Here is a 19,162-nt window from a genome sequence, read left to right as displayed (position 1 = left end):
GGCTCAGCTTTGAGTTCACCGCTTTACTTCATCCAGCTTAGTGATTTTGCTAACGCAGTTCTACATTTACATGACCTAAAGGCATTCTCATGAACCACATGGTAGATCATTTCCCACATTTATGAATTTCACAGTATGTATCACTGAAGCTGGATGGAACCTAACTGAATTTCTATCAGCACTAAAGGACAGTTCCCCAAAAGATTTTTAAAAAGGGCGGGAGGGGTGAGATTTTGTGTTACTCCTTCCCCCCCCCCCCCCCAAGACTTAAGTACATTTGACTTTGTGTTTGACTATATCAGATAATCACATTTCACTCACTTTTGGCCCCAGCAGGACTGTTAGCCACATCACCACCACCTGCTTCCTTAAATTTATAACCCAACTAATTACAAAAGCATCTGTAGTGTCTTATTTCGTGTTTCACCAGCAGATTACATCTAGAGAAACATGCCTCAATTTTCACCATGTTGTTACAATAAGTTAGTTTGCAAGAATACTGTTTATACTAAGCTAGTACTTTTCAGTTGAGTACACAAACTTTTATTTGAATTCTTCCCTATGGATTTCTCAGGCCTAACAACATTTTGTTGAAAATTACGCTGTCAAGTACAAGTGAACAAGGGATCTTGACTTCTACAGATACTTAACTAGATTCTTTAACTCAAAGACCAAGGAATTTCTCATTTCAACACATGAAACTTCTCCACAAGCTAAGTAATCCTACAAGGCAGGAAAATAACGTTCAAGGCAGTAAAGAACTTCCAAGTTTAGGTAGTTCTTCAGAAGTAACTTTTAGGTAGAGAGAGCTCATAATGAGAGAGAGCGCGCTCACCTAAAGAGCAAAGTTAAACTGTACAAGACTGACATTTAACAAAAGGCTTTTGAGTTGTTAGAGAGTTAAAACAGCTACAGTCTTGACCTGGAAGCATTGTGAGAGTGAAGAGTGTGTACAGGGACAAACAATGCCAACCCCCTATGAAGGGAGCATGCTAGTCATTACTTGGGTGAGGGTATTTGGCCAGTACCTGCTATGCTGCAGCTAGATACAGCTGAGAAAGTTGTCCCTAGCCACACCAGTGGCTAAAATAATAGCAAAATTATGGGCAAATCCCTAAACAATCTCAAGAAAAGTAGGTAGCGTAGAGACCTTTATATTCCTACCTTGCTTTCCTCCCCTGCATTTCCCCTGCCTCCCCATCTTCCCTTTCAGGGCGCAGGACAGTTGAGCTTAAAAACACTGCTTTTCTACTGGACAACTGTAAGAACAAGCTGTTAACAAAAAGTGGCTATATGGAAATAGTATGGAAATTAAGATCAAATAGACTACCACATAATTAAATTCGGATGAGAAACTGTCATTCGCCTCACCAAATCTTCCCACTCAAAATAACAGTGCTACCACTCTGTTGCTGCATGTGCTTATTAAAAAGCCCAAAAGAATTAAGTGATTATATTGAATCACAAGATGAAACATGCATATTTTAATTCTTACATCGCTGCTTGTCCTTGTTGGCATCACTCTAGGCTACATAAACATTTTTCAGTATCAGATTTTTCTTGTTACCAAGGCCATGCTCTCATAGCATGTATAGGGAAATATTTCAACATTATATTACAGCCAAACTAAGGTTTGTTATTTCTGCTTTTCCCTAATATGCTTTCTGTTGAAGACACTGCATCAATTAACTTGCGTATCTTGAGTTACCTGCTATTTAAGGTTACAACCTTAAAAAAAAAAGTTCACTTTTATATAAAATACATACAGCTCTTAATTCACGCAGTACGTGTTTTGAAGTTCAGACTTTGTATAAACTTCAGTGAGCAACTGTGATAAGCATTCCAATGGTCAGAGAGTTGATTTGAGCAATGAGCTACTTCAGGTTACAGATCTATTGTAGCAGGAAAGAAAAAGGTTCAGTTAGAAGTACATCAGCTTCACCCTTACTCTAATAGTTCCTGCTGAATACACCAAAAGATTCAACTTCAAGTCAAATTGCCTTTTATTACAGAAGGGAAGAATTTTTCAAGAACCTGTGAATACAAGTTTGAAGAAACATTTAACAGTAATGTGAAATATTGAACAAGTGGAAAGATGGACTGGCAAATCAGTGCGATTTTATGCAGAAGAGCCTATGATTCACTCTTAGCTTGTGTGTCCATGATCCACAAGAAGAGATCTGTATAGACAATCTGAACACAAAGTTTATTATACCGACTGGATGGCTAGCTACAAAAAATTGTTTTGCACTGTGTTTAAGTGAATTTTCAGGAATGCTAATTTCATCCTCTGGTATTACAGTCTTCATTTGGATCTGCTCTGTTGGGTCTTAGATTCCACATAAACATCACTTAAGAAAAACAGTAGACTTGAGCGTTCACAAAGTGCCTCTTAGAAAACCATTCTACGCTACGGCAGTGCTTGATTTTTTGCTAGTTTCAAGAATACTTATTTAGCTTTTTATACAACTACAATGCAGCAACAAATTATATGGTTCCATGTCTTCCGTGCTAGCTTTTATCTAGCCGAAAACAAGTTCTACTCTACTTTTCTGGACACCTTAATATATATTGTTTAGGCCTTTAAAGCATGTGCATGCTAATTGGATAAACAGATTTAAAGTATAAATCTGTATCTTTTCTCCAGAACACGAGCTTTGAAAAAGACAGCAAATGAAGTAAAGAAAGCCAGAAATACACATCATCTTACTGGTGATCCAGGCGCTTTTTCTAATGCTGTTTTCCAAGTTCACTGTTACAGATAAAAGCAGTTCAAGACTACAGTCTAATCATTTTTTGGATTCATCAGATGCTAGCATGGATACCAACTGAGATAGTCATGGAAAACAATGCCCTAGATATCAGAAATTCTTTACCTTTTTTCCAAAGCTTCAAGACCTGTAAAAAAAAAAAAGGATATTAACAGAAAACTGTTTGAACGACATATCTGTCATCACCCTTTACTCCTTTACTCAAGGAGAAACTGAGTTATCTGGGAAGTTCAGACTTAATGATAAGCATTGATATTTAACTTTTCTCCCCTTGTAACCAAATGACAGTATTACTATCACTACAGTATATTAGGTTTCAGGCATATCTGTCTGATATACTGGAAATCTTCCATGAATTCTTCTGCTACTAGCAAATATCTTGGGCAAAAAGATGCACTTGATAGCCACAATGTGTGCTGAAGTGAAATTTGTTCAAAAAGGAATTTGAAGTGGCAGTATTGTCACTGAAAAAATAATAAGATAACAAACACTTAGCTTGACATATTTATTTTCCAAGGGCAATAAATAAATGTAAATACACAAATTGGAAAAATCTTAGTAACAGAATGTTTTTAAACAACATTCTGGCTTAAAGTCTTTGTTATTGACACTATTGTATTGAAATATTTTCTGTTCTGCTTAAAGTAGACAAGTCATTATATTGGTGATCCTCCTTTACATTAATTTGTTTGAAGAAGTTAGGCTGCTGCAAAGGAAAAAGAAGTCAACCTTTGCTTTGACATAGAAAGTTATCTAAACTGCATATATATTAAGTATTAAAATGACTCTTCTGGGCATGACTTTTCTAGAGAATATAGAGAAATTTTTATATTTATGATTTGTTTATTAGAGATCTTCTACCACTCATTACTTTATTATTATAAAAAGGAAATGGTAACAAAAGTGAAAAACAAAAGAAAAAAGGCATGGAAGAAAAAGTGAACTAAAAAAAAAATAAAAAAGGAAAAAGTGAACTGAAGTGGCCCTTTAGTTAACCTAAGACATTCATTCTTTATCAGTCTAATTGTCCTTCCGGATTTGTAACAGATTTGTGTGATGAATGATTCCAGTCACAGCAGCAAGTCTGCTTAAAATAATTTTAAAGCAGCTTTTTACCTGTGGACTTATGTTCAGACATCAAGAATTTTAAACTCTCTTCCAGACGTTCTCAAACATCCAAAACTAGGAATGTCGTATTCCTCCTGGCTGCCTTGGCTGTCCCAGACTAGTGTATACTAAAGCACTTGCCCAGGCTTAGAGCATGAATCAGAACTTGTCCAGGAAAAGCAGCCTTTTTCAAAAGTATCTACAAATTGCTGAATATAAATTTTATCAAAAAGGTTCAGCAAGAAGATAATTGTTATTGACTTAATGGAAGTGGAGGAAGGTTTATGGTTCCCTCAGAATTCAGTAAGTATTCTGTTTCTGTATTCTATAAATACTACAAGATGCAACATGTTTATTTGGTTCCCATAAATTAGAAAAACCTGGTTTCTACACCAGTGCCCCAAAAATTCTAAATTAGTGATTTAAAAAACAAAATATTACACCTGACTACCTTTCCAGACAATCTCAGAGAGCAGCCTAGCTTCTCTCTCACCCTTCAAAAGTGTGCTTTTTAAGAATATGTGATTTAGAAAAACAAACAAAAAATGTGTATTTAACTACAGTACACTTGCTTAAGTACACAAGTGGACACATTAACATCTTAAAGATCAAGGTACTTCTGGAAAAAAGGCAGATAGTTATTTGAATTCTGCATTCTTACATAGAATAAGGATTATTATAGACCTTAGTTTCCTCTCATCATTAATTTATCATACGGAGAGGTCAATAAATAAGAACTTATCTGGTCCAGTTTACCTACAAGAGGAAAAAATACTAAAAGAAAAAAAATTATCTATAAAATTACTCGTTTAACCCTGATAACATCTGAGTTGCCACACCCAGGTTTAATTGCAAGAAAAGCAAATAAAATTCATCTTGCTCATTAACAAATGCCCCATTTTCTATGACATAATTTTAGTATGACACCTACCAAATCACATATTCATGGGGCAAGATAAAGCTGGCTGAGGGTGCAATGATAGCACTAACACAGTATAAATCTGGGTTCAAAAAAACCAAACATACCAGATCCAAAAGCAAAGAAACCTGGACACACGGAGGAGGCAGTGCCCAGCTGTTCATTGGGCTCTTGTGTCATGAAGACCCAGTGTAAGGTATAGTTTCATACCATTAAAGTAACAGGATTAGCATGTTGTGCTAATGTACAGACTTCAGGAAGAAGTCTGACACAAAACCAATTACTTGTTTAGAGTAGACGATAAAATAGCTTACTAACTGATGTAATGAGTAATGCATGTCACTGTGACACAAAACTTGCCATGATTTGTGTGTTCAGCTACAAGGTGCAGTATTTCTTATGACTAACTCAAAGCACAGCCGCATCCAACTGTGATTTGGAATTCCATCTCAAACAGCACGCAGTAGGACTTTGAAGAAAGTCGGTATGATTGTAATAAAGTCACCCATCCTCTCCTGAAACGTGAACAAAATCCATGGGATAATCAGGCACAGGCGGCATGTAACGGGTTTGTCTTCCTTTTTCACTCCTTGTTTTTGCTTTTGAGGACATGCACTTGGCTCCAGACTAAATCCATTTCCTATTACAAGAGGACACAGCTATTCTTCTCTTTTTCTCTCTCTTTCTCTCGAGGCTCTTTACGCTTGCGTTCAGTACTCCCAGATTGTCTTCCACTTGCTGGAGAAGCAGCACCTTGCACCTGCTACATGGGAAAAATAAAACCTTGACTAAAGCAACCATAAATATTATTGTAGATGCAACAAACTGAAGTAATAATCTAGCTTTGAATTCACAAAGTTTGTTTCACTGTTATTACGCAAAGCACAGCAAAATTCGGGTGCAAGCTCTTTTGGTGTGTGTTCTCCAAAACTACCATGCAAACTTCTTATTCCTGGAAAAAAAACAAGCCCACTGACAATATATTTCAAGCCCTATGGGTCCCTTCTACTCTGACCACATATTAGTAATATCAGCTATATCAATGCAACATAATGTCAATAATCAAGGTTGGCTTTAAACACTTTTTGGCGCTTCTATATTTTACCATACTGGATAATTCTTCCCAATTTGTTTGTGGAAAAATGAAAATTTGTTTGTTGAATATGAAACCCACGTTTCAGAACTTGCAGAGTGAAAATACTGGTTTTGACAGCCCGACGTGGAAAAGCAGAAGCTTTTCATCACTAGAAAGTACTTAGAAACTTGGAGGTTCTTTGGTATACAAAAGGTGACAGAAGGTTTGCTAATTCATCATCTTCTCCTGCTATTACCCATTCATGGTCACAGAAGAAGATGCTGTTAAGACCTGTTACGCAGGTTCCTGAATTCTTTCCACCATTCTGCAACCAGGAGAAGTGAATCTTCTCTTTCATCCTGTTCACATCTTTGTCTTAGAAATAGCTACCAATGGTTCTATTAAAGCAATGAGCAGTGGAAATAACTTATAATTGTCAGAATTCTTGTTTTGTGTCTAACTGGCATTTCAGTTAATGGTGTTGAATTGCTTCAGGCTATCTGAAGATTTAGCCTTCAGATTTCTTTAATTTACAAATACGTTAAAAAAAATACAGTTTTGAAAAGTCTTCACAGATAAACAACTCCCCGAATCCAGAGCACCAACTTCAATATTGTCTACTGTATACAAGATTCAGTCACATGGCAATTTTGTATATGCGTGTGCATGAGTTGCATTTTCCAGGCACTTTGAATGCAACTGTTTTATCTTATTTTTTACATAAGAGAAAAAGCAGTTAACTTGAACAGAAGAAAGAAGCAAGTTTGAAACAGGACAGAATAAATTCACATGATATCACAGGCTAAAAAACAAAAACGTAAAGCCACAAACTTCTGTAAGACAAAATAAGGACAGAACTTGGACTACTATCAAAAAGCTCCTCCTTGAATGCTTTTTTGCAAATAATGCAAGAATATTGGCTAATAGCTCAGTACTAATTATGAGCAAATAAGATAACGCAAAAAAACCGCAAACTCAAGTGTTAGAACAGAATCTCAAGTTATGGCAGTTTGAGTTCAGACATCATCCTCAAAAAGAGATTTATATTGGTATGTATTTTTAACCAGAGGGTTTTTTTTTTTTTTCCCAAAGTAAGAGAGGTCTTAGTTTTATTTTTGCTGTCATCCCTTGTTCGTGCAAGTTTGTGAATAAGATTTAGCTTGACCTTTCTCTCTACGATTCATGCATGTATTAGTCAAAAGTGAAGCACAGATTGCAAAACTGAGAAGTTACGTATATTGTGGAGAAAATATAAATAACAGGGCTTATTCAATGACAGAGAGAGAGTTTTGTTTTTGTCAGATTTGATTTCAAAATTAAGCACAACTATGCCTCTACAAAGTTATTAAAATCTCTGGAAAAAAAAAAAAGCTTATTTACTGAGAGTGATACAAACAACTGCATCTAAAAACACTTCTACCAGTTCTGGAACAGAATTGAAAAAATGTAAATTTTGTACTTACAATGGCTGAATAATAATAATAAAAGAAAAAAATCTAACTGCATACCTGTTAATGTCAGACCATGTAAAAAGAAGACTTCTGTTTTTGTTTAGTTGAGGAGTCTTCATGTTCCAGGTTTGCTTTCTGTTCTTTCTCAAAACATTACTTAAAACTGCACAGCGTTATTTTCTTCCAACGCAGTCTTTGCAACCCCTAACTCATCCTATCATTCCAACTTAAACAGTATGAATGAGGCCTTGATGTAGTAGGCTAGACATGCTTTAATGTATTTACATAGCAGGAACTGGGATCTGCATGCATACTCCAACAGTAACAGCAACATTAAGATCCCTTGACTCATCTTGTCACTTGTTGTGTAAGAACACGAATAGCATCAACTCTTGCACCTGTCTGAAATATCTATGACTCTATCAACTATTAAGCTGATACTCACTAAAGCTAGTAGTCATAATCTGTAATGATATTCTCCTTACCTGGACTTGAGCGGCTGCTTGTTCTTGTTCCTGATAGTACTGAGAAGCTCGTCTGTCCTCCTCTTCCTGGAGCTTCTTTGCTAGCTCCAGATCACTGATTCCTTCTGGAATCTGCTCCCAGTTAATCTCTTGGTTTTGCTGCTCTTGTTGCAGAGACAATGCCATCAGATAATCCTAAAGAGTAAGCTTGTTCATTAATGCTCTTGTTGTAGAAGTGAGCCAAGTCACATCAACTGAATTCTTCAGTAAGTGCAGCTACAGAGTGCCATCTCTTTTCCCCTCTCTTTATCTACAAATACATCTATCTCATGGAAACAAAACAAACTGCATTTCAGAACCTGCTCAGAGAACTTGGAACAGTACCAAGGCTGAAAACAGCTACTTTACACTTCTCTTTTCGGTGTGCCTATATCACCATAAACAAAAAAATCTAGTAAGAGAGTTGCTTTTGTGATTAAATTCCATTACCTGGACAGTGGCAAGGGAAAAACAGTGTCCAGCTCATACCTGTTCTAGGCAGAAATAATGATTTTGAAGTTGTCTTTGTAATTCACTATTTCTAATCAAAAATCTGCGACTTATGCTCAACAGAACATCTGTCCCCACTGCAGTGAACAGTGTTTCTCACTGATGCACTCTCAACATTAACTTCTAAACTGATGACAAAATAATCAAAAGATAGTTTTAAATACATGCCCCTCTAATCTAGTTTGATGACAAAGCATTAGATCAACCTCCCTCCCAAAAAAAAAAAACACCCACACAAAAGAAACAGCCCATATTCCAGTGCAACTGCTTAAGCTAAAATACTACACTGTGAACTGCAGTGGCTGAGGCACTGGCGCTACTCCACGTCGCAAACAGGACAGTACTTCCGAAGGAAACGGAAGAGACAACGTGGCAATTCAAAACATGACTACCCCGTTATCTCTACCAGACTTTATAGCTTACAAATGAGATAAAAAGTGCTTCAATTTATTAAAAAGCATCTGCTTATTCATATAGTCTTAAGTAGTCTTAAAAAACAGTAAAATTGCTTTAAAAGACTAATTTGCTTTGCCTGTTTAGAATGTAAGATTTCCAGGGGGCTTGGATGGGCGTGCTATGTGCTTCTGCACTATCTAGTACAATAGGTTCTACCTGAAATAGCACTTCTGCAAGTTATTACATTTAGTTAAGAATAATAAATAACCAGCATCACATGTAATCACTATGGTGTTTGTCCTACATTCAGCAGAGTGGGCAGAGAGCAAAGCTCAGTTATGACAATATTAATGTCTTGAAATAAACTTATTAGCAAGGGAGAAGTTTCACAGTGCTATTTCTGTTTCCATATACAAGGCGACACAGTTGACGTTTCACCTGAATAAGTTGTTTGGAAAAATGGATTCTCAGACACTAAAATGGGATTTCTCCAAACTGTTCAGGGTTGGTCTTACTGTTTCCTTGAAATCATGATAATACTTTAAAAGAGCACTTTTGAGAATCCCGATGAAGGGATCTAAAGAATTTTTTTTACGGTCATATATATACACACGTCTATACAGATACGCATATATACATATATACACATCCAGCTAAAAATAAACAGTAATTATTTATATATAGTCACAACCAAACAGAAGAATAAAACAGAAACACAGAAATACTGTACTTGATCTATTTGATCCTGTTGCCCTCTGTAGACAGTTTCAGGGTCCGATGGAGGCCGCAGGTGGAATTCAGAATCACAGAAATTTCCATCACCATCCACGTTGTGTAAGCTTTCCCAAACAACTTTCTCTTCTGTAAGAAAACCCTGGTCTGTCACCAACAGGTAAAGCTGACCCTATGCAGAAGAATAAGAAAAACCTTGTAGAAATCATTTTTATTAGTTTAAAATCTGACATATTAGGTGGTCATTCCTGCTAACTAAACTGTTCCATCTAATAAAACATCCATTCAGATTTTTTCTGTGTGTTTAAAATTTAAATTAATCAGTATTAAGCATTAAAAGACTCACTGCTAAATTAACAGCTACACAATTTCTGGATTATACTTTATAATAATCAACAATTACATGGAAGTTCAAAAATGAATGTAAAATACAACTATATGTCTTGACACCTCCTTGGCAGGACACCCAGGAAGTATGCCTTGTTAATTCCCAGGACAGGGAAATCACGTTAAATTCCAAAAGTAAGATCTGGGGACAAAGGTGATCTTTCCAAATAATCCAAGAGGCGTTATCTCAAAAACCACCACATCTCAGACTTTTTATTTATGTCTTATAGTCAGTTTTGATAGAATGCTTTATTTCACTTAAAAAAATAAATTTCAGATTTAAAAAGCGACTTCTATTTTTGTTTGCTATCACTTGTCACCCAACAAGTCATTAGACAAATGTTAGCCTTTTCACCATTACACAAGGCCAAGTTCAGAGTCTGAAATTATAAAATGGGCTGGTCTGGGACTGAAAGAGAGACAATACTAACAGGTCCAGAAGCCAAAGTAGGGGAAGGATGAAATGCAAGCTTAGGTTGAACAAATGGGAGAGGAGCTGAAATCAAATGGAAATGTTAAGAAAGGTAAAAGGAGATAGTGCTGCATGTTTGGGAGACACCAAAGAAGCTCAAAACCCACGTTTAAAATCCTATTTGGATTTTAATCCAATCCTGCCCTTTTTATAATGCTTGTAAGAACTATACTCCAAAGCAAAAATGTTGCTATTCCCAACCAAAGGCACATTGAGACAGAAGCTTCCGTTATTATTACTGAATGTACCAGATCAAAATATCCAAAAGTGTCCAAAGCAAAGCTTGTTGCAGCATTTCAGCTATTAAAACACAAAACAAAACAAACATCCACCAAAGCAGTTTACTGTCACATCCACAAAAACAAAAATCCCATTAAGATAACCAAAGTTTGCAACCATCCCTTCTGCAGCTCATGGGCCATGAGACAAAATAAAACCCGTAATTTGAAGATTCACATGCAGCAATGGATTTAACATTGCCTAATACCACAAAATGTGCTTATACAGAGGGCCAGCCAAACAGAACAGAAACAAAACCATATGGCACTGATTTACGCTCCAAGTTTCAGAACAGCAGTAATCCCAACACAGGCAGGCTAACAGGCAGGGCATAAATACAGCGGTCAGCAACAGTTTTGACCACATAACATGACCTAAGAAATTATCTTTCTCCGAGAAGTCAGCCTAAAAAACCAAACAACACTTCTGATTATTAACATCACGCAAAACAAAATTTCACATTGTCAATGTGCACAGGATGTGTATTTCATGGTGTCTTACGTAAAAGAAGTCTTTTTAAGCAAACAGAAAAAACATAGAACACTTAAGTGTATGTGAACTTTTTAAATTTTATTTTGACCAGTACACTAATTCATTAAACAAAACCAAAAAAGAAACAAGGAGGGGGGGCGTGAAAGAGGGTCAAACTTTCTTCTGTAATGCCACACACTTTGAATGACTTCTTGAACAGCTCTGCAATATCAGCGTAGCTTAGTAATAATACTGAAACAGGAAAGTGTTAATGCTTTCATAATCTCCCATCTACTGTAAGCTGAACTTTCAACATACATATAGTAAAGTATTCTTTTACCTTTACAGGACTAGAATCTAATATATGTTATTCAAAAATATCTGTAACAGTTATTCGAAAGAGAGAACTGTTTCGGTTTTAAATAAAATTCATATTGTTACTTTCTTTTAATTTGAAGCCCTCCTCAGTTGAAGAGCCGCAGATGAACACTAATCATCTGAGAGCTCTGATGTCTACTTCATATTAGTATCATTTTTAATGAAGTTTCTCAAAGGCAAAAAAAAAAAAAAAGAAAAGAAAAGAAAAACAGATTCCCAAAGACCCTCATAATACGGCTATTATTTATGTAACGCCTGATGATAATTGGAGAACTTTCAGTTTTATTTCTGAAATGAGGAGTTAGCTTTTTTTGTATTAGCTATAACGCAGCTATTTAGACTCCTAACATCAACCTTCCTAGAACTTCAATTTTTATGTTCCTTTTTCTTGCAAAAAGCAGAGACCCTGACTGCAGACTGTTTTTTAGAGCACTGTTCCGGCACCATTCATGTTCTCTTCACAAGCCCACAGGCTCACTTTGCTGGCGCACCTAAATTCCACCAAGGGGATTTGCAGTATGAGAACATTTATCGTATGACCTTCATTTTGCCTCTAAATTTGACCTGCAGTAAATAAGGACATGCCTGGTGTCAGGAACCAGCCACCATTCTTACCAGATCGTAAAGTCAGTCGAGTGGCATAGCTTTTCCTTCAGTCTCACAAATTCTATAAAGAGCAAAACAGCTATGAGATAGCGACAGAAAGCCAACATAACACTGGAATTTCTCACTTGCTAGGTCCAGTGGTTGTACGGTGCATTTGTAGGCTACTGAATAAGGTCTCTGCGCTCCTGCTCCACTCGGTGCAACACGCAAGGAAGAAAAGGGAAAGAGGGAGCACAGTGGCAGAGCTCAGTAAGAGATTTAGTATTTACATTGAACTCAAAAGTCAAGGAGGAAGTAATAGAAAAAAAATAATAAAAAAGGAGGTAAAAGAAACAGAATGCGTTTTCCAATTACCAGGTCAAGGTCCTCATTATGCGTATGTTCTCTAACGAGAGTTAAAGCTGACACAGGACGGATCAGCGCAGTAAGGTCATTTAATTCAGCTAGCGAATGTGTATACTTTTTCAAATACACCTTGCCAAGAACTACTTCACTTTATGAAGTAAAAGGTGTTTCTACCTTCACGATACTTTAACGGGTCATTAACTACTAAAGTGGTATCAGTCTATTCTAAAACCTAAACCTAGAACCTTTTTAGGTTTATTTCTAAATGTGAACTTTTATAATACACAGTCCCACGGCCTAACGCTGCCCCCAAAAACGCTAGCACAGAATATACAGTAGCATTACCTACTAACAACTATTGCCTAGTAGTGAAAGAAACATTAAAGTCTCGAGCGCATAACCGTTACAGAAAACGGTCTCTACAATAGAGTTATGAATGATTAAAGTACTCATCATAAAAATTCAGATCTAGATATCGTAGACCAATGCCCAGATTTTATAGTTTCATATGTAAAAGGCTCGAAAAAAGCAAAGTATTTATGATAGCAAGGTTTTTCCTCTACAGAGCAATCTCCATTAGGCTTCTGGTTTGTACAAAAACATTCTGAAATGCAAACAGATGTAGGCTGCAGGTGATACTACTTGTTATGAGAACTCCTTTCTTGGGTTAATTCCATGACCAGATAAATCAAGTAAAACATTATTTAATAACATTAGAATCTTTAAACTACTTGTTCTTAGGCCCATCATCCAGTTTTCAGCAGTTTAGAAAACTGACAAAGTAAAACCAAACACTTGTCCAAAAACTTCATATTTTAAAGATAAAACTTTTTAAACATACGCCTTGAAAGTCTGTGTAAATATTCTCTTGGACTTCTGGATTAGACCCTTTGAATTTTATGAAAATGTTTTATGTTGATGCAAATCAGTGCAATTATTTTGGGATTAGTCTAATTGATCTGAATGCTTTCACCATAAGTGAAAATTAAGAAAATTTTTGAAAATGAATACCATATGATTCAACAGACTAAGCCTCAGAATAAAAGCTATACACTTACCACGTAAGTGAAAATATTTAAACATGTTTAAAAAATTATATACATTGCCTGCACTATGCTGAACTCTCACATCTTCTTAAAACCCAAAAGGGAGGAAAAATGCAATTATTGCTATGAAATATATTTTGCATTTCAATAGAGGTCTATGTTGAGTTCCGAAATAGAAACCCAAGGTACCTAGAAAACATCATGGCAATATACATACTGAAAACTCCCAACAAACAAGCTTCTTGTTCTTTTCAGTAAAGAAAACAGATTGTATAACAGTCATGTCAGTGGGAAAAACGTTCCAACTGAACTAAGATATTCTTACCAAACTGATCCCCTCTTTACAGTCCTGTTTTTCCTTGATCTAGGGGATTATCATGTGATGTATTTATTATCTGTGTAACAAAAAGCAAAGGCAAAAAAAAAAAAAAAATCACATCTTTAACTGCTGAAAATAATTACAGCATAATCACATGAGCCAAGAAAACTATTAATATGCAATTAAAGGGATAGAACAGAAGAAGTGATTACTCGAGTGCAAACGCACAATAGTGAAATGATTAAGAATCTGATATTAACTGCCATTATTAACTAATACCCACATTTTGACAGCTGTCTATTGTATTGTAGATTTGTTACATTTGTTTTTCTACTGTTTTCATGCAATAATTAAATTTAGAAATATGCTACATAGTTTTCTATAAAGACAATCTTAATATTCAAACTTTTCCAAATTAGAAATGTCAACATGATATCGTATTATGCAATTTTCATTCAGTTTTCAGAAGAGGGATACTAAAATATTATTCAAGACTACATTGCATAAAATAAACCAAGTAAATTATATTTGAACTGATGTTTTATTCTGAAATGCAAACTGTATCTTCACAATTGCATTGTGGTATCGACTCAGCATCTTTCAAGAAAGAGAAAGTTGAAGTCTTTAAAGGAACATTACTTTTTCACAATTTTCCATATTAACCTCTGAAAAAACTCACTGCCACTATTCTTCTACCATGGGTATTTTTTTTCTCTAAACTTCTACCATTTTAAAGTGAATGCTATACCTGAAATGGAAAATTTATTATTAAATAAGCCCTTTTGCTTTTATTCCTACTTGCAGAGTCAGAAATTTAATAGAAAGACTCGTAAAAATGGCAGACTAGTTAACTAACAGAAGACTATCAGAAGTGCCCAAATAATTAAACCAAACAGAAATATTTCAAAACAGCAACAGACATTTCCAGATATGGTGACAGAGTAAACTAAAATCATTTTTCCTCCTATGGCTTTTCTTGTTCATATATCAAAGATTGTTTTAAATAATATTTAAACAAAACTTATTAGTTGTTTAATATTTGGGTGCCTTTTTCCAACTATTCTGATATACACAACTTCTATCGTAGTCCATGATGAAAGTCCAAAGCCTTATCTTCACCCCTATAACTAGCTTGGAACTGCCTTTTAAAGATGCGCTAATAGAGTGTGTTAATAAGCTTTTATTTACAATATTTAACAGCACTGACACCACTCACTAACCTACCCCAGGTATTCATAATATTGCAGTACGTTCACAATAGCCATTGTATTTCTCATGTTGAAAGTTGCAAGAAGCACTAAATAGCAAAAAATAACTGAAACTTATGTTATTATTGATAATTTAGTAGCAACTAAAAATAATATTAAAAAGGAAGCAAGGCTGCAAGGGGTCATTCAACTTCCTTTCCTTATATGAAGCAAATGCCTTTAGTTTACATGCAAAAATCTTGACCTCAGTAGAGAAACTGGACACAAAGGAAGTGTCAGTAGATTAGTCGGTCTTACAATCATACTAGTTGGGCACTAGTGTGCCTGAATGTTTCTATTAAACTCTTGCCATTTGCTGTGGCTTCCAATGGATTTGTTGCTCTGATCTCAGTAAAATCAGGTATACTATTCTGAGTATAAGTCTTATATTTTTTAATTGATACTAAATATCAAAACAATGATTAAATACTGCAAATGTTTTGTAATAAAAATTTAAACAGGAAATCCAACTTACACAGACAAAGGTTGTTACGAGATTCTTTCTGCCTTAAAACATCCACAAGATAATTATTATATCTACACTTAGCTTTATTTCCTTAATGAGATTAATTAAATTTAAAGAAAACAATTACCTCTAAAACAAACTCACAAGATGAGATGTGAAGATTCAACCTGGCACCACAAATACTAAAAATGACTCAATCACAATCATGTAGCTGTTACTTGGCCTCACTATAAAGTAGAATTAAAGCTATTTGTATTCCTTTATTTTATTAGGAAAGAAAAAAAAGATTTATTTAAACTTTAAAGTGTCTCTGATTTCTGAAATTCTCTTTGCATTACCACAACATCCCCAAACATTTCTTTCTCTTAGATTACTAACACTTGCATCTCAAAGTTCTAAAGTTGATTTAATTTCCTCAATTCCTTTGAAGGAGATAAGCGACCTCTTTTTTCTTTTCTCCAATAAATGCAATTGAGAGCAACCTATATTCTTTCTTTGGAACAGTAAGATGCCAAAATCCAAGTCCTCTTATTAAAATATCAGCCTTAGAATTGTAACATTGAACTTTATACATATATATATATGTATATGTATATATGTATATATATATATATATAAAAAATATCCCCTGCATGCAAGTCCATGTATCAGCTGTACATCAAAACTTCCAAGTTTAAATATTAGCTTCACTAGGTACGGTAGGATGTTCAAGTATTATTCTAATAGGTTTTCGCTACAAATTCCTGCTAATTATCCAAAAATTACATGTTTCTGGAAATAACAGTTTTATTATACGTACAGTACATAAATAATCCTCCTTTAACTTCATCAACTGTTTTGTTTGTATGTCTCCATATATTGGTTTGGAGGGAGAGAAGGGAAGAGCAATATTAGAGAAGGACAAACAGACTGCATAGTTCTTTCCCCAAACGCTGTATGACTTCATTTTCTCTGGCATTATGTTCTCTCCTCTGTTTTCCTAACTGATAGATCTTTCTCCAGAAAGAGTTGCTGCCTACTACTGCTGGAACTGTGATATCAAAGAAACTCCATTCAAAATATGCAGAGCTAACGTTAAATCTAATTATAGGAAAGAGGAAAGCAGATGAAAGATCTTAACTCTGACAACAATGCACTTGACACTCAGATCGGTATCCTGGAGGTCCAAAGATTGGCTTTCAGCTGAGATTAGCTATCTGAAAAGTCAAGTCCTTTTCTAACTTCCTCAGTAAGAAAGAATATCTAATCATTTAGCTATTGGAAATAAAAAAAATTCAATATTGCAAATACAGCTTTTAAAAATAGATTAATAAAGAATTTTTGTCTTTATAATATGGTTTCTTGAGCTCTCAAATTCTGTAACGTAGGTATAACTCACGAAAAATCCAAGGCAAAGTGAACAATATTGGTTAAAAACGACAAACCCTGAAACAACTAAAAGTCTGTAGATAACCTGAAGATTGAACACTAGCTCTAAGGGAGGACATTAGAGTGACTATGAAACAAAAGAACAATGGCCCATATTCTGAAACTTGCCATTTCACAAGTCAGCAGCTTCTCAAAAGGGACAAAATTAAGTCAACAGTGACTTAGGAGCAGTAAAATACAAATCTGACAAACAATGCCATTTTTAAAATGTTTAAACTCAGAATTTCTTAAGAACTGGGTTTAGCTCTTATAATTGAAATTCAATAACAGACCTTTATTGACTGCCTTAATCTGTTCTGCATTATTGCTTAAAGATATTTAACTCATTAAAGTTCTGCATTTTATTTCTCAGCTGAGATCTTTTTACTTGGAGAAGTATAGATTTACAAGTATGAAGTGGATAAAGCACTAACAACAAAAGCCAAGTTTTGGGCTTTGATCTGTAGTTTGGGCTGCAGCAGAAGACAGCTGTCCACCTTATATAGGTAAAATTCTATATTTGTATTTCACAAATGCAAAGTGACATTCATGGTCCTTTAACATTAGAAACATTTTACATTGTAAAAGTTACAATTACTGTACCAAAATGAAGCACTTAAGTATTCTAAGTCCTACTGGAAATAATATTTTATCTAGAATATCCTCTGAACCAAGAAAATTGTTTCCTGCACTTCCAGGTACCATCTGTACTCAGACTTTTTCTCTTTAAAACCGAATTGGTATTTTTCTTCTCAAGAAAAGCAATCAAACAAAAATGTATGGGCCAACATGACAAACATTACTATAACTATTGCAAGATGTAGATTTAGAAAAATGAAGAGAAGCAATACTGTAAGTCTTAAAATTGTGACATAAGTGAGGTTCATCAGGGAATAAAACAATTATCTTGGCTATGAATTCCTTCAGACTTACTCTCTCCCTATTCAAATACATTCCATAACCTTTTTTTAATGGGGTAGAGGGAGAAGGAAAGGAGGAAGATGTACTTTTAGCCATCTCTCTTGTTGTTTTAAGAGACGATTATCATTCTACATATATTTAAAACAAATCATAGATGTGCTCCAAGAAGTTATTTTAAAAAGTGTTACTTGTTTGTAGAGTTAATCCATTATTTATTAGAACTATTCAGAGCTTTAGCTCAGGTTATGAGTAGTTAACTCAAGATGCCAAAGGTAAACATATGACAGTTAAGATTAATAGATGGCAAAAAAGCACTAGTAGTGCTAAACAAAAAAAAGTTATCAAACACAGTATATGAGGTTACCAAACAGAAGATGGTAAAAATACTACTACTACTACAGTGGCCCTTCCACATTTGTGTATGTTACTGACATCCTTTCTTGCATTAGCATTATTTATAAACATAAATATACATACAAATCAAAGTCTTATTAAAAAATAGCTAACCAAAACAAAATTTCAATACAAAGGTAAAAACTTACTATACTTATGTTTGAGAGAAATATCTACCTACAGATATGATTTGACATTATAATCCTACAAAAATCTCCCTCAGAGTATTTGAGTTTGTCTCCTTAATCGTTCCCCTCTTTTCAGAGAGGGTTTGACTGCACCCCTTTTCACCTGCACTCTCAGATACATAAAAGCACACTATCACTTTCGTAAAAGCAAAGTTGCCTTAGAATAAAGATGCTCCATAAGCGATTACAAATTCAAAGTCAATCCTCCACTCCCTGGAGTGGAGAGTTTCAGAAGCAGTCACCAAATTCTCACCTGCTTCTAGTATCCTTGAGTATTCCTTTCAGTTTTCACCATTTGCTTCCCCAGTTTCAAATTCAAGAATAATCTCTTCCCTCAAATTAAAGGAAGCCAATAACATAGCTGATCTCAACTTCTCAAAATGCTTGCTCGTTGAACACCAAGATCCATCTATGGAGCTAGGCATCTATTGGCCCCATTTAACAAAGCTTTCTCCCCTAAGGAGCAACCAGCTAAGTAAATCCATTAACCTTATACTTGCCAATTACACACTGCAAGTAGACTTACTTAAGTAAAATAAGCTTTACTTACGTAAGTAAATCCTGTACAAACACATAAGAAGTTAACGCAGGGAGCAAACTAAACAAAGGAAGGAGCGACGATAACATTTAAAATGATGACGTATCCTGATATTTAAAATGCTAACCAATAATTCATAAGTAACATTTGCTGTGGACATTACATTCACCATAAGCCATACCTACCTTTAATAATATTAATTACTGGCATTTATGCCTATTTAAAGGCAGGAAAA

The 19,162-nt window shown here is 35.0% G+C and overlaps 1 protein-coding gene across 4 annotated transcripts in view; it reads right to left on the bottom strand.

Moving 5' to 3' along the window:
• Nucleotides 1–231: 231 nt before the first annotated feature.
• MINDY2 (MINDY lysine 48 deubiquitinase 2) overlaps nt 232–19,162 on the bottom strand; it is a 38,739-nt gene continuing 19,808 nt past the window's right edge. Inside the window, exons 7-11 of one of the 4 annotated variants that reach the window (XR_011143835.1) lie at nt 9,463–9,636; nt 7,809–7,982; nt 5,158–5,560; nt 2,877–2,898; nt 232–1,892 (exon numbers count right to left, since the gene is read on the bottom strand). Coding sequence is in view for 1 of the 4 variants with exons in the window: in XM_068959109.1 (XP_068815210.1) it covers nt 5,441–5,560; nt 7,809–7,982; nt 9,463–9,636 (468 nt within the window). In the remaining 3 variants the exon portion in view is untranslated. Of the gene's footprint in view, nt 5,561–7,808; nt 7,983–9,462; nt 9,637–19,162 lie in introns of all 4 variants that reach the window. The other 3 variants (XR_011143833.1, XR_011143834.1, XM_068959109.1) reach the window with 3 other exon arrangements.

Source organism: Struthio camelus, chromosome 12, assembly GCF_040807025.1.
Source record: "Struthio camelus isolate bStrCam1 chromosome 12, bStrCam1.hap1, whole genome shotgun sequence".
In the NCBI taxonomy this organism is placed as follows: Eukaryota; Metazoa; Chordata; class Aves; order Struthioniformes; family Struthionidae; genus Struthio; species Struthio camelus.
Note: the sequence above shows the minus strand (reverse complement) of the source record. Positions and strands in the feature narration are given on the sequence as shown.